The 22,309-nt window shown below is 36.7% G+C and overlaps 1 protein-coding gene across 2 annotated transcripts in view; it reads right to left on the reverse strand.

Moving 5' to 3' along the window:
• Positions 1–22,309, reverse strand: part of Arid5b (AT-rich interaction domain 5B) — a 178,745-nt gene that overhangs the window by 140,740 nt on the left and 15,696 nt on the right. For both annotated transcript variants that reach the window (XM_046419660.2, XM_046419664.2), the window contains one exon: positions 3,630–3,855. In XM_046419660.2, the coding sequence (XP_046275616.1) occupies positions 3,630–3,855 (226 nt within the window). The remainder of the gene's footprint in view (positions 1–3,629; positions 3,856–22,309) is intronic.

Genomic DNA, 22,309 nt, shown 5'->3' on the forward strand with positions numbered 1-22,309 from the left:
TGATTTTTTTTTCAAACTATAGCCCAAGAAATTAAAAAAAAGCAAGTTTGCTATGTTTAACTGATAGTATTTATATTCCTCAGTTGCTAAAAATTTGTAAAATGAAGCAATTCTTCATTTGACTACTTCCAACTGCCATACCAAATATGGGTATCAAGTCCACTTTATTACAAAAGCTAAGTACTGTAATTCTAAAGACAAAAATAAATAACTAGAGGCTTGTGTAGTGAATGATTTAATCAACCCGATTCTTCTGGAAAAACAGGTTCTTGTGTTCGTTATGCTTATGAATAATACATTCCTTAACCCTTCTATTTTAACATAGTTATTTTTCTTCATTTTTAAAAATAAACTTCAGCATGAAATAGACTGAAAGAAGGTAAAACATCTTACCCAGTAAAATCACAATTTGCACTGGTTTCATATGGAATTTTCTTTGAAAAGGACAAAAAAAAGAGAAGACGTGAAGCCACTTTACCATATCTCACAAGTGTTTTTTAAAGATGACTAGTTTTTCCACTACACTTCTCTGTAATTTTAGTCAACAGTCATTTAGAGTCTTAAATGAAAACTCCAGAGATTTTTAAGAAACAAATGGGTCATCCTCAAATATTGTCCAAATGTGCCCCTTCAAGAAGGAAGGGGTATAAAAAAATGAAAGACTTGTGATTTGAATCACAGCAATTATTGGAAGCTGCCGTTTGAGGCAGAGTTTCTCTTTGTGGAGTATTAATTTGTTGGCAGACGCGTATTTGTGAGAACATTCTTGGTTTTTTTTACTATTCAGAGACAGGAAGTGACACAAACTGGGATTAAAGGGAACTTATTCTACCTAAACACAGAGCAAGAAGAGTTATTTAATTACCCTGGATATTTTAAAGTCCCTTCTTTAAAAATCAATCTAATTTCTTTCTTTATTATTAATTTTGTAACAGGATGAAATCACTCAGTTAAAAAAAAAATAACATGTTAAGAATTTTACTTTATCCATAGAAAGGTGAGATCTTTGTATTCTTTGTTTACTTTCACCAGGAAAAAAAAAAAAGAGGAGGGTCTTAGGTAATCTCAAAGTTCATCTTTCTTTGGTAAGAACAATGAGAAGTTGGAAGGGTTCTACAGAAGGAAAAACCTAATAAGTGTGTGAACTTCCATTAACAATGTAGTATTGGAGATGGTTTCAGTGTGGCCAAGAGAAAGAGAGATAAGAAAACCACTGTGTAGAAAGAAAAGTAGAGACAACAAATATTTTGATGTTGCACACAGAGAAAGGAAGAGGCTAAAGAGAGAGTTGGTGGGACAGGATTGTGTACAGCAAATGACACCCCCTCTCTCCCCAGTATAATTCCTGACAATGTCGACTTACAAACCTTAGATCAGGCAGATAATGGAAACTCATTACATTAAGGAAAGTTTTTGTTTCTCTTTCCACATTATTACAACACAGTGTGCATTCCAATTACAAAAGCTATTTGTCTCAAATTCCCCACAGTTAATACCGACTGAGTAGAATTTCAAGGCCCTAAATTCTATCCTTAAAGGGGTAGTTTACATTAAAAAAAGAAAAGGTACATGGTGTCTCTTGCCCACCAAATCTCCTGTTGATTATTTTCCTGTCCTCAGCACTAATCTTGGAGTTGTCTCTCAAGACTAGGAAAAAAAAAATTCTGAATCACTTAGCAAGACTTTTATCAGCACACATTCTTAGGCCTTGCCTCAGTCCAACCTGGAAGAATCTGAGGAAGCTGAACCCAGTAATCAGTATTGCTTTTTAAATTCCCCTAGTGAATCTGAAGAGTAACTAGATTTAAAAACCACTAAACTAGATTTTCCAGGCCAAACCACCTGCAAGTATTTTGAATATTGTCTATAAACCCACTTCTTCTGGAATCAATTTGTAAAAAAGGTAGATTATGGATATTTTTTAGAATCCAAGAGATCAAAGTCTCTAAATCTTTTTGATGGAATTAAGAAATTGGTTTTCTTTTCATGCTCATGAATAAACTATCCACTTGAAACACAAAACAACCCTGCTATAAATACTCTTGTTTATATGTGTGACATCAAGCTTAACCATCTACACATCCTTTTGTCCCCCGTGGGTTTCCTGTTTAATTTTTTTTATTAGTAACAGTATATTCCACAACTAAAAAAAAAAATCAAACAAAGAAAGGTTTTAATGTTAAGGAAAACATAAGACAATGGCAATACATCTTAGATCCTACATTAGGAAAGCAACAGAACGGATGTATTATTCAGCATTTTCACACGTCATGAGGGTAGTCATTGTGTGTTCACAAAATTGGGGCATGTGACAGTATATATAAGAAGACTATTAAAAAATTCTTTGGCTTTAGAAAGAAAACCCTGGCTTCATACTTTTCTTTAATTGTGCACATGACAATCAGGCTGCCATGTCCCAAATATTACCCTCTGACATCAGTAAACTGTTGACTGGCAAACTGTAAGTCAATATTAATGCTGTTCCCAAAACACAGCACAGCTCGTCACAAACCAGAATCATATGAAAGACCCAGTCAGTTACTGGTGTTATTCAGTTTCTTTATGCCAGTTAAAATAAATCATCAAGGTTTCTTGTAATAGTTAAGTTCTAGGTTTAAAAAAAAAAAAAACAGGAAGTTGCCACATTAAGGCATAAAACAGGGCTGCGAAAATCAGCATTGTGTTAGAATGAAAGAAAAAGATCCCTTAATATGTTAAAAGTGAAGTTCCTCTTTGCCTAAAGAGGAAATAACTAGGCTAAATCAGAGGTCAACAACTTTTTGGTCTTGAGCAATGCTAAGAGAATAAGTCAGTGAAGGCAACAGGAGGATATTAACAAAAGGAAAAGAACAAAGAAAGAAATCATGGAGGAAGAAGAAAGTGTTACAGCAACAGAATCAATTATGCAGTCCCTTGTGTCTGTCATCACCAGACTGGACTCTTTACACCTCTCTTCTCACAATGACGCTATTTTTCACAAGGGGAAACTGAGGCTTTGGGGTTAAATTATTTGCTTAAAGCCACACAGCTAAGTAGGTGTCAGAGTTAGTGTTCAAGCACTAGTCACACTCCAAAGCTCCTTTTCTCCTTTAAACTTATAGTAGAAGAGGCAGAGGTAAAAAAGAAAAGAACACAGTTGAATGCTTAGAGCTCAAGGAAATCCACTTCATAAACTGCCAAATCCATGGATCCCCTGCCTCCGGTAGCTCTCTCACTTCATATTAAGTAACTCATCTCTTTTCCTCACTTGGCCCTCTACCCATTGTAAAACACAAAATTCTAACATGGCATTAATAGATGGGGCACTGACTACTTAACAGCAAATATTTAAACTCTTCATCAATTCAATTTTAGGTGCCTGAATTTAAGTCTCATGTCTTGATGGTGCCCTATAAGTTGTTTAAGGACATCACTCAGCACAGGGCTCTGTGATCCGACAGGGAACACCTGTTCAACCATTCCTCACCCACCCCACTAACATCTCTCCATCTGTATTCTCAGTCCCTTTTCAGCATAAAGTGTGAATACACACATGGAGACACACTTCACTAGAAAAAAAATCTACAACTAAAAAGGTAGGTTACGATCTATACCCACGCATTGGATTTAGAAGCAAGAATCATATTTACCAAGGTCGGCCTTTTCCTTGAGAACATCTTTGAAATTGAGTCCGCTGTTGAGGGTGGACTGCCTGTACTTCAGCAGAGCCTCTCGCTGTCCATTTCTTCCCAATGTCTCTGCTTTCACTGGCCCAGCTCGTAGGCCACATCTCCACTTGGAGAAATCAGAATGGACCCACTTGACCAGGTCTTCAAGCTTCACGATCACCTTTTCAGAAACAGCAATGACTTCATCCTACAAGAGGTGAGATGGGCAAAAAATATTATTTATGGGTTAAAGATAAATGATACACTCTCCCACACAGCCCACCTGAAATGCCATGTGAATGTTTAACCTTAGACAAGCAGGCAGTGTGTTTTTCAATATCAGAGGATCTCCAATAACTCACTGGAGATTTATTGTTTTTTTCACTGCTGGTTATTTAAACAATAATTTAAATGATATATTTGTTACACAATTAGAAAGTATCAAAAAAAAAATAGGCAGTAATCCTAATAGCCATTTTGAATGCTGTTTGCAAAGCTCACTCTACCTTAATCTCACCACTTGGGCAAAAGCTGATTTTTAGGTGCAATTAATTGCAAATGTAAAAAGCAAGGGCTAGATGACTAATCGTTAGCCTGTCTCCATATAAATGGTCTAAGTAAATCTAGGATTCTTGGAACTCTGACTCACCCCAAAATTCCTATGTTTATGGTACATTTTCCCTTGGCTTATACACAAATATTGAATTTAACTTTTGTCCTAAAAATTAAATAAAACTGTGATGTAATCCCAAAAGAAATACTTCATAAATGTTATGTGCTTCCCACTGAAAGAAACTTACACATTCTCATGTTTCTTGAAAACTTTGTAAGTTGAGAAATGAACTGATTTTTTTCTTTTAATACATATGGGGTAGGGGGTGAGAGGGTGGAGTGAGGAGAAAGTCTTTGAATCTAAGAGAAGAAATGAAACTTAAGTTCCTCCTATGGATCATAAATTTGAATTTTAAGCATCTCTAATTGCTTCCAGGAAACAACCAACTTTTCTGCTTCAGAATTAATCCAGCAAGATATTTAATAGATATCCATACATGGAACAAAGGGAAGGCTCCCTTGCCCAAAAATTCTTTGAAAAAGGCTTATAAAGATTGTCTCACTGGGTTTTAAGTTAAATTATTTGAAGCATTTGACATTTCAACTTGCACTGACTCCTTTTATTTCTTTTACTTCACATTTCTGAAGAAGGCTTAGCTGTGAAAACCCCTAAGCTTACAAAACCTTCAAAATATTTTAGACAAAACAACAACAGGAAGATGTCTCTAAGCTATTAAAGACAAGGAATTCACAACTGATTTTGGCTAATTTTACTGTTAAACATAACTCTTTGCTCCTTCCCCCACCTACACATATGCACACACCCCCACACCCCCAACACACACACACACACACACACACACACCACTGCAAACACCACTTCGATTCAAACCAAAAGGGGTTTATTAAGATAAGCTTCACATAATAAGAAGCCCTGATTTAAGTTTCTAAAAAGTTTTAAGGTAGTATCTAAAATTTCACTTTTCCTCACCCAGTCCCAAGTTGCTCTTGAAAGAAAGTTTACTAGGTAGCAGAAAGTAACAAATACTCTATCAAAAATGAAAAGTAAAACTTTGGTAATGGAATCTTTCCCCTTATCATGATCAAATATGAACTTCCACTAAAGGAGAAACTAAGTGGAAAATGTGTTTTCATCTTCTGCTCAAGAAAAAAAATTTCAATACTTTGTCAACAATGGGGCACATTACAAAGTACCATTTCAACGGGTGATTTCATCCAGACTCACCACACTATCCTCTTGAAATAAAAGATCTGTAGTTGTCATGCATTTTATAGCTATTACATGGTGATTATTAAATGTCAGAATAAAAACTCAGACTGGGTATTGTTTCAAAGCATATGGGAACAGCTTCTGGACAGGACATACCAGCAATCAAATCTAGAATGTACTGGAAAATAATTAAGTTGCATGATATATCAGTCTCAACGTTAGTAAAAATGGAATTTGGCAACATTCTGACCAAATAAGGTTTCCTAGAATAGACAAGTTTGGAGATGAGTGTTATTTTCAAATAGCTCTGACTATGATCAAATGATTATCATTTCAATTACCAGTTGCTTCAGATCTTTTCCAAGAAATGGCATGACTAGCTCTGGCAGGCTTACAACACCCGCCAAACAAATAGTTTATTAACCAAGAGAAAATACAATCCTTCTGATGTCACTGATGAATCAACTCATCTTTCAAGATTCAGTCTATAGATTCTGTGCTTGTTCCTTTTCTCTCACACACACATAAAAAAATGCAGGAATTCACATAAACATGCAAACCATAAACCCCAGTTTGTATTAATTGTGAAACAACCAGTATGTTTTATTATGGATTCACAGAGAAACTGGCCCTGCAACATTGTTAAATGCCAGAATTTAAAAGGAAATCTGATAAGTGGAGGAGGGCGAAACAGCAAACCAATCTCCAAAAAACAAAACAGTCAACACACAAGTAGAAAATGTCTCAGGAAACATTGCTTTGAACACACAGTGGCATAAATCACATGCTCATATTTACTATTCTGAGCAAGTGCTGACTAAAGTTCCTAATATGTACCATTCTTGGGCAAGTCTCTATGTCTAAGAAAAGAATTTCAATAAGCTCATCTCATGATTACATTAGCTCTCTGCAAACTGAGAATTAGCACTGGATAAATATTGCTGATTTGCTCTAATACAACACAAAAGGAACACAAAGAAATACACTTTGTTATTCTATTAATGTACCTTGACTTTTCAATTAACCCAGCTCTTAATCAATATTTATGTAGGCTGTGTTAAGACACTTTTTAAGTCCTTATCCCCCTTCATCGTTGTTTAAAATTATTTCTGTAATTCGGATTTTGTTTCTACCACTGTACAAAAACAGCCCATTTAATCATGAATCCTCTAAGTCAGAGGAGATAATCTAGTCAAGAAATCACAGACCAGCCAGCCGGTGTGTATGCCTGGTCCCTCCAACTGTTTAAAGAATTGGAAATTTAAACAAAAATGTCCAGACTTCAACTTTCTCTTATAAAATAAAACAAAGAAAAAGAAAAAAAAAATAAAACAAAACCAAAACCAATAACAAAAAACCACTTGAAACTAAGCTGCAGCAGATGCCTTCTTTAGACAAGATGTAAAATCCCCACCACTCATTATCACATTATATTTAGTCCACTCTTCCCTGACCTGCCTGGTACCATCAAAGGTACATTTTCATTTATACCCACAGATTCAGTCCATCTCATGTTATTGATGAGGACAATGAGCTTCAGTGGCATGTCCTGGTATCAACTTATGGCAGGATTTAGATGAGGACCTGGGTTTCTTTTCTACCAACACAGCACCTTAGACTGCAGCCAGAATGCCTGGGTTCAAATCTCAGCCCTGGAATTTACTTCCAATGAAACATAGGACAACTTCTTTATACTCCCTGTGTTTCAATTTTTTTTTCATTGATGAAAAGAAAAAAAAAGGATTACACTGTCTACTCTTACATTAATTGCCTGGATTCAATGGGTTGGCACAAATGAAGTAATGCCAGATTTAGCTATGTGTCATCACTTCTCTATATTGATGTTTTCAAAAGTGTAGCATGCCTAGATGAATTCAGGTCTTTCACAGGGAAACTTTACATAAAGTTATTCGTTGTTTATTTATTGTTGCTCTATTTATGGAAAAGTGGTACTGGTTTTCTACTTACAGGAGATATAGAAAGTTTCCTCTTTAAATAAATTTAAGCCAATAAGTGGATCACTTTTTACAAAGCCATTACAGAAACAATGGGGATATGTGGATATGGGGGGGACAAGTTTTTGAAAAAATGAATGAAATTTCGGACAACATGTTTTATTAGTGGTTCTTAAAGTAAAGTCCAGGAAGCCTTGGAAATCCCTGAGACCCCTTCAGGTGGTCCAGTGGGTGAAAACAGCAATTCTAATCATATCAAGACATAGGCTTTTTTTCTCACTCTCATTCTCTTTCAAGTGTGCAGTGGGGTTTTCCAGACCTGTGACATGTGATATCACAACTGTCTGAATGCAGAAACACATACGTGAATCCAGCTCTCTATTAAGCCAGACAGTAAAGAGATTTACAAAAAACATAAAACCATGCCACTGTTTCCACTGATCTTTTTTTTTTTTGAGAATATAGTTAATTTTCATTAAAATGTGTTACATTTTCATAGTGGGTTTATATTGGTATTTTAATTTATTATTGTAATTAATTTAGAGTAAAATTTCTTTTTTTTTTTTTTTTTGGTATACAGTGCTGTGAATTTTAACACAAGGACAGAATCATAAAACCAGTATCACCACAATCACTAGATATAGACCAGTCCATCACCCTCGAAAGCCCTTTGTATTATGTTGTATTTATTACATTCCCCCCACTCCACACCAACTTTTGGCAACCACTGATCAGCTCTTGCTTTGGTTTTCTTTCTTAAAATGTCATGTAAATTGAATCATATGGTATAAAAACCTTTTAGATTGCTTCTTTCACTCAGCATAATACTTTTGGGATCCACCCATGTTGCTGCATGAGTCAACAGCTTATTACCTTTTATTGCTGAACAGAATTTGATGGTGTGGATGGCCACCAAACTTTGTTTATCCATTCACTGACTGAGGGACATCTGGGCAGGTTCAATTTTGGTGATTACAAACACAACTACTATAAACTTGCATGCACAGGTTTCCGTGTGAACACACATTTTCAATTCTCTAGAGTAAACACCTAAGAGAGGGATTGCTACGCAATGTTTGAGAAACTGCCCAACCATTTTCTGGAGAGGCTGCGCCATTTTGCATTCTCACCAGCACCATATGAGAGTTCCAGTTGTTACTCATGCTTGCCAGCACTTGATACTGACCCTATAAATTAATTACTGCCATCCTAATATGTACATAGTAATTTCTCATCATCTTTTTAGTTTTCCTTTCCCTAATGACTAATGATATCATACATCATTTCGGGTGCTAATTTGCCACCTGTATATCTTTTTTCAAAGAAGTTGATGTTAAATCTTTTGTCCACTTAAAAAATTGTGATGTTTGTTTTCTTACTATTGAGTTTTGAGAGTTCTTAAAACTTCTAGATTCAAGTCTTTTGACAAATATGTGGCTTGAAAATATGTTCTCCCACTTTGTCGCATTCTTCTAACAGTTTCTTTAATAAAACAAAAGTTTAAAAATCTGATTAAGTTCCATTGGTCAGCTTTTTGTTTTATGGATTGTGGTTTTGCTTTTTATATCTATGAACTGTTTGCCTAATCTGAGGTCACAAAGAATTTCTACGTTTTCATCCAAAAGTTTTTTACTTTGATGGGCTGAGAAAGTATCTCAGTGGTAGAGCATTTGCCTACCAAGCTTGAGGACCTGGGTTCAATTCCCAGAACCATGCAAAACAACAACAAAAGCATCAAAAATTTTATACTTTAATGGTTTACATTTAGGATTCTGACCAATTTTGACTTAATTTGGTGTAAGCTATACAGTTCAGCTTGACATTTTTTTTTTCATGTGAATGTCATATTATTATTTTTAAGTGAATTTAGCATTTTAAATTATTTCTCAGTTTTAATTTCCAAAACCATAAATATTGATATGTATCACTCACATAAACAAAACTTATTGGGGTCCTCAGTAATTTGAGTGTAAAAATTCCTGAATCCAAAAAAGTTTGAGAACCATTGTATTAGTCACTAACTCAAGGCATTTTCTTATGCTTAATTTTCCTTGACCCCTTTGTATCATTTAATAATAAACAATGCTACTTCTGACTTGAACTTTCCCTTGTGTTAAGAACTGAGAAGGGTCTGTGATTTTACTATACAATATGAATTTTTCTCTTCTATTTCATTCCATTGGCCTTCATGTCTATTTTTATACCAATACCATGCTGTTTTTGTGACCAAATTTTACTCAAATTTGCCTACCACAGTTTCATGGATCAGACAGTGCCTAAGAGACTCCTGGACACAAAGGATGGTTTATTGCTCATGGTGCTAACAGTAATCAATGTTCCACCATTTGTGTGGGCCTTATAATATCCAATTCCCCCCCAAAAGACACAAGGAGCGATAGATGAAAGCTGCTCACACATTGGAATGTGTTAAAGAAGAAGAGTCTTGAGTTTAGTGAATCTAAATCTTCACTTGTTTATGTTTCTATTAGTGCATTATATTATACATAATAGTGGACTTCATTTTGACATAGTCATAGATGCAGATAACATAATTTGCTCAATTTCAATCCTCAGTGGTGACCTCTTTCCTCTCCTCCTCCCTCCCTCTGACCTTCTTCTGGACTTTATTCAATTTGTGTATGTTTTTAATGGGTGCATTATTGTTATACATGAAAGTGGAATTCATTGTGATATATTCATGTATGCACACAGCATAATTTGGTCAGTTCCATTCTGCAGTTCCTCCCCTTTCCCATTCCTCCTCTGTACTCCTTGATCCTCTTCCTGTACTCTACTGTTCTTTCTATTTTCATGACATTTACATTTTTAAAAAATTCTTCATTTCTCTCTAGCTTCTGCAGACAAGAGAAAACATTTGACCTTTGACTTTCTGATTCTTGCTTATTTAGAATGATGTTCTCCAGTTCTGTCCATTTACTGGCAAACATCATAATTTTATTCTTCTCTATGGCTGAATAAAATTCCACTGTGTATGCCACATTTTCTTTATTCATTCACCTAATGATGGACACATATGCTCCTTCCATAGCTTGGATATTGTGAATTGCACTGCTATAAAATTGATATGCATTAGTACTATAATGAGCTAAAGTTCTTTTGGAGAGATACGTGAGATATGTTGGTTCCATTCCCAGCATTTTGAGAAATCTCCATACCGCTTTTCAAATTGGTTGTACTAATTTTCAGTCCCACCAACAATGTACCTTCCCCCCAATATCCTCACCAGCAATTATTGTTATTTGTATTCTTGATGATTGCTATTTTAACTGGAGTTAGAAGAAATCTTGGTATAGTTTTGATTAGCATTTCTCTGATTGCTAATAATGATGAAAATTTTTTCATATATTTGATGGATGTCTGTATTTCTTCTTTTGAGATATATCTGTTTAGATCATTTGCCCATGTATTCACTGGTGTGTGTGTGTGTGTGTTTGTGTGTGTGTGTGTGTGTGTTGAGTTCTTTATATATTTCAGATATTAATCTTCTAAGAGTTGCTGGCAAAGACATTTTTCCCAGTGTTTAGGCTCTCCTTTCACACTTTTGTTTTCTTTGCTGTGCAGAAGTTTTTAAAGCATCCTACTTGATTCTTGATTTTATTTTTTTATGAGTCTTATTAAGGAAGTTGGTGCCTGTACCAATATGTTGGGATGTTAACCCTGTTTTCTTCTAGCAGTTGCAGTGTTCCTGGTCTAACTCCTACCTCTTTGATCTGCTTTGAGTTGGTTTTTGTGTAGAGTGAGATAGGGATCTAGTTTCGTTCTTCTACATATGGACATGTAGTTTTCCCAGCATCTTTTGTTAAAAAGGCTATCTTTCCTCCAATGTGTGCTTCTGGCACTTTGTTAAGGATCAAATGACTATACAATATGAATTTATTTCTTCTATTTCATTCCATTGGCCTTCAGGCCTATTTTTATACCAATACCATGCTGTTTTTGTGACCATAGCTCAGCAGCATAATTTGAGGTCAGGATGCCTCTGACCTCACTCTTATTGCTTAGTATTATTTTGACTGTTTTGAGTCTATTATTATTCCAATGGAAATTTAGGACATTTTTCCTCCTAGTTCTGGGAAGACTGTCACTGGTATTTTGGTGGGGGTCACACTGAATTTGTGATCACTTTTGGTAATATGGCCATTTTGCCAATATTAACACTGCCTATCCAAGAATATGGAAGGGCCTCCCATTTCCTGATATATATATATTTTTAATATTTATTATTATTTTTTAGTTGTAGTTAGACACAATACCTTTATTTTATTTACTTATTTATTTTTATGTGGTGCTGAGAATTTAAACAGGGCCTAGCACATGCTAGGCGAGCGCTCTACCACTGAGCCACAACCTCAGCCCTCCTGATATCTTTTTCAATTTCTTTCTTCAGTGAATTTTTATTTGAGGCTATTGTGAATTCAATTGTTTGCCTGATATTGTTCCCAGAAAATTCATTATCAGAGTATAGGAAAGGTATTGATTTTTGTATGTTGACCTTGTATTTTGCAACTTTGCTCAATTTTTCATAAGCTCTAGAATCTGCTGGTGGAAATTTTGGGGGTGTTCTAAGAATAGGATCATGTCATCAGTAAACAGAGATAGTTTGACTTGTTCCTTTCCTATTTCCTTTAATTTCTTTCTCTTGCCTAGTTTCTTCAGTGTTTTTAACATGAAAGGGTGCTGGATTTTCTCAAAGGCTTTTTTCTGCATCTATTGAGATGATTGTGTGATCTTTTTTATCCTTAATTCTATCTATGTGATGAATACATTTATTGATTTGAGCATGCTGAAACAATCTTGCATCTGTGGGATGAAACCAATTTGATCACAGTGAATAATCTTCTTAATGTGCTTTTGAATAAAGATTGCTAATATTTTATTAAGAATTTTTGCATCTATGTTCACCAGGGATATTGGCAGGTAGTTTTCTTTCCTTGATGTGTCCTTATCTGATTTTGGTGTCAGGGTGATACGGCTTTCAAAGAATGAATTTGGGAGTGTTCTCTCTCATAGAATAATTTTAAGATTGGCATTAGTTCTCTTTAAAGGTCTGGTAGAACTCAACTGAGAATTCATCAGATCTAGGGCTTTTCTCTGTTGATATTGGTTACTTGATATTGGTCTATTTAGGTTTTCTATATCCTTATAGTTCAATTTGGGTAGGTAATCTGTGTTTAGAAATTGCTAGATTTTCCAGTTTATTATTAGAGTATACATTTTTATAACAGTTTCTAATGATTCTCTGGATTTCCAAAATCTGTGGTGATATCTCCTTTTTCGTTTTTTAATTTTGTTGATTTGGGTCTTCTCAAACTTTCGTTAGTTTGGCTATGTGTTTATCAATCTTTATCTTTTGAAAGAACCAACTTTTGTTGCTTTGATTCTTTGTATTTTTTTAATTTTTAATTTCATTAATTTCAGTTCTGATATTACTACCTATCTTCTCCTGGTTTTGGAATTAATTTGTTCTTGCTTTTCTAGGCCTTAAGATGTTACAAAAGACCATTTATTTGGAATCTCTTGTTTTTTCAACGTATGATCTTTCTTCTTAAAACTGCCTTCATAGTGTCTCAGAGATTTTGATATGTTGTATCTCTGTTCTAACTGGTTTCTAAGAATTTTTAAATTTCTCCCCTGATCTCTTCTGTGACCCTTTCTTTATATTCAAAAGCACCATGTGTTAAAGTGGTTTCTCTTTTTTATCTTGTTATGGATTTGTTATTTAATTTCATTAGGATCTGATAAAGCACAAGGAGTTACCATGTGTTTTTTCTTGTTGTTGTTTGTTTTTGTGTTGTTGTTGTTGTTTTTGTTTTTGCATTTGCTAAAACCTGCTCTGTGTCCTAAAATATGGTCTGTTTTGGAGAAGGGGGAACCTAAATCTTTAATACTAAAAAAATAGCATACTAGCTCCTTGTTCTAGAACAAGACACTATCTTTGTCTTCTCAAGTTGTTCACTATATAAACAACTTTAAAAGATAGTCTAGGACAAAGACAGTCAGTGGCTTTGCTTACAAGATGCACAGATATGTAAGAGATTCATGGAGAACATCTACCCAATATCTACCACCTCTACTTTATTTTGTTCAATTTCTCTTCTTCCTCATTCCATCTCCCAGTTGGAAAAATGTAAGAAACAAATATGCATAGATGGAGTCTAGATTCAGGTCTTCTTTCTCTGCATATCACTCCTTAAAGATACCATTCTCCACTAGGATTTCTGTACTCGCCTCTAAAGTTCATGACTATATTCTAGTTTGATTTCAAAAATTTATTGAGACCCAATTCCTTGTTATCAATTTAGATGTCTCAGAGTAACTTGAGTTCAGTGGAACTGTACATCCCCTTTGGCTTATTTGTAAGAAAATGTCTTACCTGACATAAGGGGAATTTAACACTTCCCAACTATGCCTAACTTTCCCCCAATATCTACACTTCCTTAATGATAAGTTGAAAATTTGCACAGAGTAAGACACCATGTTTCTGCTTTTTTTTTATATCCAGGTGCAGCCATGTGACCAAATTATGACCCATGCTATGCATTAGTGAAATTTCATGTTCCAGGTCATGCACTCAAAGGGAGTGACTATATAGCTTTGGATCAGACAAATGAGACACAGAAACCTGATCCCTAACCACCATTCCAGCCCTGAACCATCCACCTTGTAGGGTATGACAGGAGACATATTTTGAACTCCAACTTATTTGAACATCTGTAATTATAGTCTCTGTACACACAGCTGAACCTCTATCTTTACTAATATATCATCCCTCAGGAGACAGGACACGAATGGAACCTTTCGTATCATACCACATGATACACAACAGTATTGCTGAGAAGAGGTATAATAAGCTAAATTCCAAGGACAATAAACACATGACTGGTAATATCAGAAGGCTGGCAAAGGAGGGAAGGAATGAGAAAAGAAAAGCATGGCTTATTTACCTCAATCTTCCCTCAATGCTCAGATTTTTAGAATGTGCCTTGTAGCATTTGAAACCTGATAAATGTTGTGTGTTAGTCAGCTTTGTGTCACTGTGACCAAAATACCTGGCAGGAACAACTTAGAGGAGGGAGTTTATTTTGGCTCATGGTTTCAGAGATTTAGTCCTCAGTTGGCAGGGTCCACTGCTCTGGGTCTAGGGTGAGGCACCACATTATGTGGTGGAGGTTTGCTGCTCTGTTCATGGCAACCAGGAAGCCAGTGGAAGGGGCCACACTCCCAGTGACCCATCTCCTCTAGTCACTCCCAACCTGCTTACAGTTACCACTAGCCCATTCAAACTAGGATGGACTGATTAGGTTACAGCTCTCATAGTCTATTTCATCTCTGAACAGTCCTGCATTAATACAAGAGCTTTTGGTGGGACACCTCATATCTAAACCATAACATATTGGGAACACAAAACCACAATAAATGATGATAGCTGAAGAAATTGTGAAACTAAAATACCAGATGGTTCCAGGAGAGTGGAAAATTTTCATCAAGATGGAAACTAATAATGAAAAAGAAAAACTATTGTGTCAATTTTTAGAAAGACCAACTATAGCCACTTTAGATCAGGCCCTAGGAAGGCATGTGTGCCTATGATGTGCACTGGGAAACTCAGGTAAGGGGGGGGGGATGCCACCTTTGAGACTGGCTCTGCTGGCCACTCCCTTTATTTGAAACCTCTCTCAGACATGCTGCTATGGGAGGAACTGACCAGTTTGTTCAACTGTGCTCCATTACACATTATTTTTCTTTGTTAATGGTACAGCCCCAGGGCAAGTAAAAAGGTTTCACTCTACAGGTAAGTGGTTGCCACTCAAAGATCCAAGAATGTCAGGACAAACAGGATGGTAAAGATGAAGCTTTCATTGGTCAGTTGTGAAACAAAAAAAATGAGGACAGTGCAGCAAGGTTTTATAAAACCAGATTTACTAGATTTCAAGAACTATCTTTGTATCCGTCAGGATGCTAGCAGGAGACAGATGGGATACTTGTATAATGATAATCTGAGGGGAGGATTTATAAAGAAACTGATGAGAAAGGTGTTGATGGGATGTAAAGAGGCATAAGGGATAGACAGTACAGGAACCTAGGCCAACAGCTGCTCAGCCAGCACCTCCCCAGGCTAATGGGCCAAAGAGGAGGTGGCAGTAGTTACCAGGATCAGAGCAGACCCTTTGAGCAGCAGCAACCCTTCCTTGGAAGTGACAACTACCAACCTGGAAGGATCTCCCATGAAGGAGCAGAGAATGAACACCTGCCCTACTCTCCTCTCTTACCTTCTCCTGGCAGAGAACCTGTATGGCTGAACCCCTCTAAAAACCAGAGGGCCCTGGGTTCCCACATATCAGCCTTCCATAGCAGAAAGAAGAAATGAGCAACACTGATATGGATGAAAACTCCAACTTTCTGTTGAAGGCTTTATTCTTCCTCATTTCATCTGGCATCATAATATCCTTTTTTGTTTTGTTTTTTTCTGAAATGAGGATGGCAATTTTTAAAGGGTAGTTGTTCTGTAATATCTTTAATAGGCTAACTCTAATTCTCTGAACTAAAGATTACTAAACTTACTACCTGTGACATAATGTTAAATCTTTATTAGGCATCAGTATTTGATGCTGAATTGCATAATTCTTATCTTATACAATAAACACCAGGATTGCCAACACTTTTTAGAGGCAGATACACTTGCTTAACTTCTGTTTCTCTTATAAGAGAACCAAGGATTGTGTTGGACCTAAAACAAATGATTTTTAATGGTACACCATCTCTGGAGGTTCCATGTTGGGAGATACTAAAGGAGAACTAAGAAAGCACCAACTTTATTTTATTTATTTATTTATTTATTTTTGGTACCAGGAATTAAGCCCCAGGGCGCTTAACTATTTGAGCTACATCCCCAACCATTGTTTTATATTTTATTTAAAGACAGGGTCTCAATAAATTGCTTAGGGCCTTGCTAAGTTCTAAGGCTGGCTTTGAACTAGTTACCCTCCTACCTCAGCCTCCTGAGCTGCTGACATTACAGGTGTGTGCTGCTGTGCCCAGCAAGCAACAGCCTTAGAGTCTTAATGACCAAGGTTCAAATGCAGTTGCACTGCATTGTTGTCCATGTTAATCCTGGTCTAAAAAAAAAATGAGTCAAATGGAACAAAAGAATCCACCTCACAGCGTAGATAGGATGCTGCAGGTATTAGAGTTCAATGGTCGACGCAGAGAAGGCATCCAAAAAACTGATGGCTATTCCTATTATTACATAACACTGGAATGAAAAACGAGCGAATGAGGTACGAATGTATTCTACAGTCCCTTCTGAGTACCTGCGTACATTCCTAACTCTTCTTAATTCTTTGTCTAGAAACAATAATGGCCCTATAGCTCCTGCTGGATACCTTCAAGGAAGAGTTGGGCCAGAAGACCATTAAGAAGATCTGCATTACTCATTCTCCTCCACTCTAAAGTAGATAGCAGGAGAGAACCCTGAGATTCAGATAGTAACCTATGAATTTAATGACATTATCTCATCCAATACCTATAAATAAAGATTCCCTGAGTTAACTATTCTTAGACCCATTTCAAAGATGACAAAACTGAAGTAGAACCAGAAACCAGCTTGGTAATATCCTCTTCTTTCTGGAAAATTGGTCATTTAAGCCTTTTCTACAGTCATCTCCCACCCTGCTCCCATCCTGGGATGACTAAAGATTTCTCCATTTCTAGCCAATTCCACGGGATGCGTGGCATTTAAAGTCACTTCACAGTAAAAACGGGTTTTAATTCTTATAGTGCTTTTGCCCCCAAAAGTAAGACTACAGATCTTGCTATTTACGTGCTAGTTAAAAATGTGAAGAATTTTCTGTTGACTGAGCAGTGAAGATAACGTCTCAAGTACATGCTAAGATTTAATTTGACTCCCTTAACACGATGGAATGGATTTGCCACGGAGGCTCCTTAGTGTATTGGATTCCCATTTCCCAAGCCGCCTTTCCTCTTCCAACCTTTTCCATCCCCCATCCCCCCTCAATGGAGTGAAGCTGGTGGCTCAATGAATTTTGGAAACCTAACTTGGCACAATTAGAGGGAGTAAGCAAACAGAAGACTGCTCTGAGGCACGATTTGTCAGAGGTAATGTGACTATCCTTCATGGTACAGCCAACGGCATTTGGTATCAAACAAGTAATTCAAGAATCCTAAATATTTTATGTTCCTAAATACATTTTTAATACACACTAATCTAAAACATGTTAGGTTGCAGCCTGCTTCCCTGACCAGGAGACCATTTCCAAAGAAAGTCCCAGAAATATCCTTTTGTTAATTCCCAGTTCCACTTCTTTCCTCTTCGACTTATCATGCCTAGACCATTTTTGTCCTCCCTAAACTTAAAAGACAATTTACACAGAGAGCAAGAAATTGCATCCTAGTGTCCTAGATGTTTCCTCTTTAAGCAGCAAGCATTTTATAATGTACAGAAGATGCCTTAAGTTGGTGGTTAGGCTTTCCCACATTTCCTTTGGCCAAATTAATAGGGTGTTAACTCCACAGTCTATTTTTTAACCACTTTCAGGTTGCCATAATGAAAACTAGCTTGGCACCCAAATACTTAGCTCTGGCCATTAAAACATTAACAAAAGAAGATAAATGAGCCCAATTCCAACGTTAAAGCTCAGTTGAATTACCTAGAAAAACACTCTATTAAAGACAATAAAAATAAAACCCAAATCCAACCACCACCCAATCTAGCTCTTCTATCGTACTGAAGGACTCCAAACCATTACTTTTTTACATCTCCTGTTTTTTTTTTTTTAAACCCAGTTTTGAAAGCACATGACCCTCCATTCAGGTATGCTGTTCTGCAAGGCCTATAGGCCATAAAGATTCTCAAAGGAAGAAAGAAAACCCTTTGCCCTGTTGGTATATGAAAATCACAGTGGAGGCTGTCTGCATTATTAAAACTTATTCGTCATCTGGCATGGAGTCTGGATATCCCATTGCCATTAATGAGAATAGTCTTCACAGAGAATCACCAACAGCTTTGTGCCCACTTAGAACACTACAATGTAGAAACCAAGTCAATCTTCCTGTTTTGTGTAGCCTCTGTTTAAACGTAAACATATTATTCAGACATGCTCCCTCTTGTCACACATTTTTTGCTCAGCACAGTTCACATTATTATCCTCACATGTACAACAGCAGTAGAATAATTTGAGACCCACAGCTTTATTTAATAATGTAATTATCCTACATTGGATTACTTCAAGGGGCTTTGTATTTCTAAGTTCTAGTTTTTCCTATAGTAGTGATATGTTCTGCCACAGTAAATGACTCAGGCTTCAATCAAAAGCCCTAAATTCAGTTTGGAAAAATATTGAGTGTTTTTAAATTAGCCAAGATGAACACAAGAGCCAATTTGCAACCACATTGGGGACCTTTCTACTCCTGTTCAAAGAGTGTGGCATAGAGGCCAACACTGAGGACAGATTAAACAACTACAGCCAACTGATTCTAACTCTTTGGAAGGAGGTTTCCTCAAAGTAAAATTCCTAGAGTTGGGACTGAAAACTTGGATGTTTCCCATGTCCCATATACAATGCTCTGTACATTCCAAGGGGAGCTTGGGAACAAATGAATGCATGCATGTATGCTACCAGGCATTCTGAAAAAAAAAAAAAAAAAAAGGCCACAGAAGGGAATCCAGAAGTTGCCATTCCTCCACCTTTAAGGAAGCATTCACAAGTTGAACTTTGTCTAATGTTGTCAGAAGAGATTTTGCGCTAGCTTTTTCCCAACTCCATTCAATCTGATCCAATTAACTTGTGTGGACTCTGCTTTGTGCCAGGCACTGGGCCATACATCCAACCAATGAGAGATAAAGATGAATAAGAGATGAGTCTCATCCTTCAGAAGCACAGAGTGCCCAGGACCTCTTACTCCTCACCTAGATAGTGAATGTTATTGTTTTTCTTGTCCTGTGTCAGAAGGTTCCTTCACTCTTCCATCCTCACTTTTCTGAGTATCTACCTGAGCTCTGCCAGGTAAGGGGAAGGGCTTGGGAATAAGGTTTTGATTCATGGAATATGGGTCTGGGGATGGACAGTAAACAGTAAGCTGTCAGCTGAATGTGATTTATATAAAGAGAAATGGCCACACATGATTTTATGTATCCAGTAAATACTGAGTACCAACTGTTTGCTAGGCATTGGGGTTACAACCAGGAATAAAAGAGATGAAATTCCCTGCCCCTTCTGGAACTTACAGTCATGTGCATATGTAAGTAAAAGGAGTGGGGCAGAAAAGCCAGAGAGTAAACAAAATCTGAAACAAAACTGTTAAGAGAACAATAATGGGAGGCAAGGGACAGAACCAGAAATGTTTTAAGTTGAGTGGTCAGGGAAGGTTTGGGAAGGTCTCTGCAGAGGGAACAAAATACACAAAGACATGTGGTGCATTGCCAAATTCAAGGACAAAAAAAAAAGAAAAGAAAAAGAAAAAAAACACACAACATGCCCCATGCATGTTTTATAGTTGTGGCATCTCCTCAGTAAATGCAGGCCCCTTTTTACTGAATTCTCACTAGGTTTAGCATGGACACTACTCTTGAATCAATTTCCATTATTAAAAATCCACCAGAATCTATCTAGTTTCATCTTTTCCTCATACCTTCAATGCCTACATATGTATGTTTTGAGCACTATGTTGAAAACCAAGATACACCCTTCCTAGAAGAGAAATAGAGCAGTTTTCCTGTAAACAACTAATTTTCACAGAATTTAAAAGATGGCAGGTCAGCTGCTCTCTTGACATATGCACAAGAGTGAAGGGCAGCTAGGAGATATCTCTTCTGTAGACATACTCATTAGAAACACAAATTGAAATAGTAATTCCTCTCATCTGGAGTTTTAGGTTTTCTTTAAAAACCAATTTGATTTAATGCCCCACCTCAACTACCGTGCATGAAACATTCCTAATTTCTTATGAATTAAGAAGCCTGTCTGTATGAGCAACAGGCTCCTCCTTCCCCTTCTCTCTGCAGATTTATCATCATACCAGACACAATGCCTTTTCCAGAAAAACTCTCCAAATTCATTGATCAAGACATTAGATTTAAAAAAGACTCAATATGGCTTGTTGACATGCTGTAAGACTAACAAATCCTTAAAAGATTAAAGCAATCTGCTGTCTATTGTGCATGTCATCTATAATTATATGCCCAGAAGAGGGAGGAGGTGTTTGGGAGGCACTGCCCAAGGAGACTGCATAATAACAATAAAAGGAGAGAGAAAAGAGCAAGATGGAGTAAGAATATCTTTCAACCCTCATTAGATTAAGTGTCCACTGAAGTGATTAGTTCTGTTGCTGATCACGGTAGGGGGCCTCTAAGATGGCCCCCAAAGATCCCTACCTTCCTGTATTCGCACTTTTATGTGATCTCCCACTCTTGAGTATGTGCCTAGATATGATGTCTCACTTCTAACAAACAGAATTAGGCAAAGTGATGGAATACCTCTGAGACTGGGTTACAAAAGGACTGTGGCTTTAATCATGTCAGCTGCCACTCATGAGCTGTCCCATGAAGGTGCCCATGTGGCCTGGCAAGGAACTGAGGGAGGCCAGGACAACAGCATAAAAGACCTGACATCTCTGATTGGCAAGCAGGTAGGCTTGGAAGTAGATTTTGCCCCAACAGAGATTTGCAATGACAATGTCCCAGGCTGACACCTGAATTCACAGCTTTAAGAGCCCTCAGACAGAAGAACCCAGTTAAGCCACACTCAGACCCTTGACCCTTAGAAACTGTGAGGAATAAGATGCCAAATTTGAAACAATTTGTCATGTGACAATAGATAACAAATGTACCGGACACACTGTACACTGTTCTGTGACAATGAAACAAAGTTTGCAAAATAAAGGTGCTAAACATCAGTTTTTCAATTACACTGGGGAAATAGATTATGTTCTGCTTAGAGAATGACAAGCCAGTGAAAAAATGCTTCATGCACCCGTCTAGATCTTGAATTGCCTGTACAAGAGAGTTTTTATTTTGGGGATATCTACAGGCATTTCCAAGAACTACCTAACAATGTGAGCACACTTTTCAGGATGGAAGGAGCCAAGTAAAATTTAATTTTGCCTAACTTGCATTAACTTGTATTTTATTTCCTCTAAAATACTAGAGAGAAAGAGGCTAATCTTACTTTTCTCTTTATCCACCCCATAGTACCCTGGTACATATCAAAAAATATTGAATTTAAATGAATGAAAGGTTATAGTCAAGAGGCCTATATTTTAAAATAGAAATATTTTTTAAAATATTTTTTAGTTTTTATAGTTGGACACAATACTTTTATTTTATTTTATTTATTTTTATGTGGTGCTAAGGATCAAATGCAGTGCTACCCATGTGCCAGGCGAGCGCTTTACCACTGAGCCACAACCTCAGCCCCTAAAAATAGAAATATTAAGCTTTTCAAGAGCAGTATTATTTTATGCTCTTAGCTACAAAAGAAAAACTCCAAGCCTCATCTCTCTTTTTACTCTTCCTACCCTTTCAAAATTCATCTTTTAAGGACCCTTGGCACAGCTGACCAGCTAGAATTGTGTTGCATATAAGCACAAGCCTGTGTATACACAACTCTATAACACTTGGTACCAAAACTGAGGTGAGGTTTTTCTGTGCTAAGAAGAGGCACAAAAGAGCCTTTAAAAATGAAGTGAAAAAAAAATTAAGGCAACTGAGATATCTCAATATTCTGACATGCTGAGAATGTTTTCACTCCACTGCTTCGAGGGGTCATTTAAGGAATTCTGGGTGTCAGGAGTGATTTGAACACCTGCTTGGCTGTCTATTGAATTACTGATCTACTAACATCAAAAATGTGGAGTGAGAAATAGGACCTATACTGTAAAGACAAAAA

Source organism: Marmota monax, unplaced genomic scaffold (genome assembly GCF_021218885.2).
Source record: "Marmota monax isolate L192 unplaced genomic scaffold, Marmota_monax_Labrador192_F-V1.1 WCK01_AAM20220418_F8-fsc00019, whole genome shotgun sequence".
Classification (NCBI taxonomy): Eukaryota; Metazoa; Chordata; class Mammalia; order Rodentia; family Sciuridae; genus Marmota; species Marmota monax.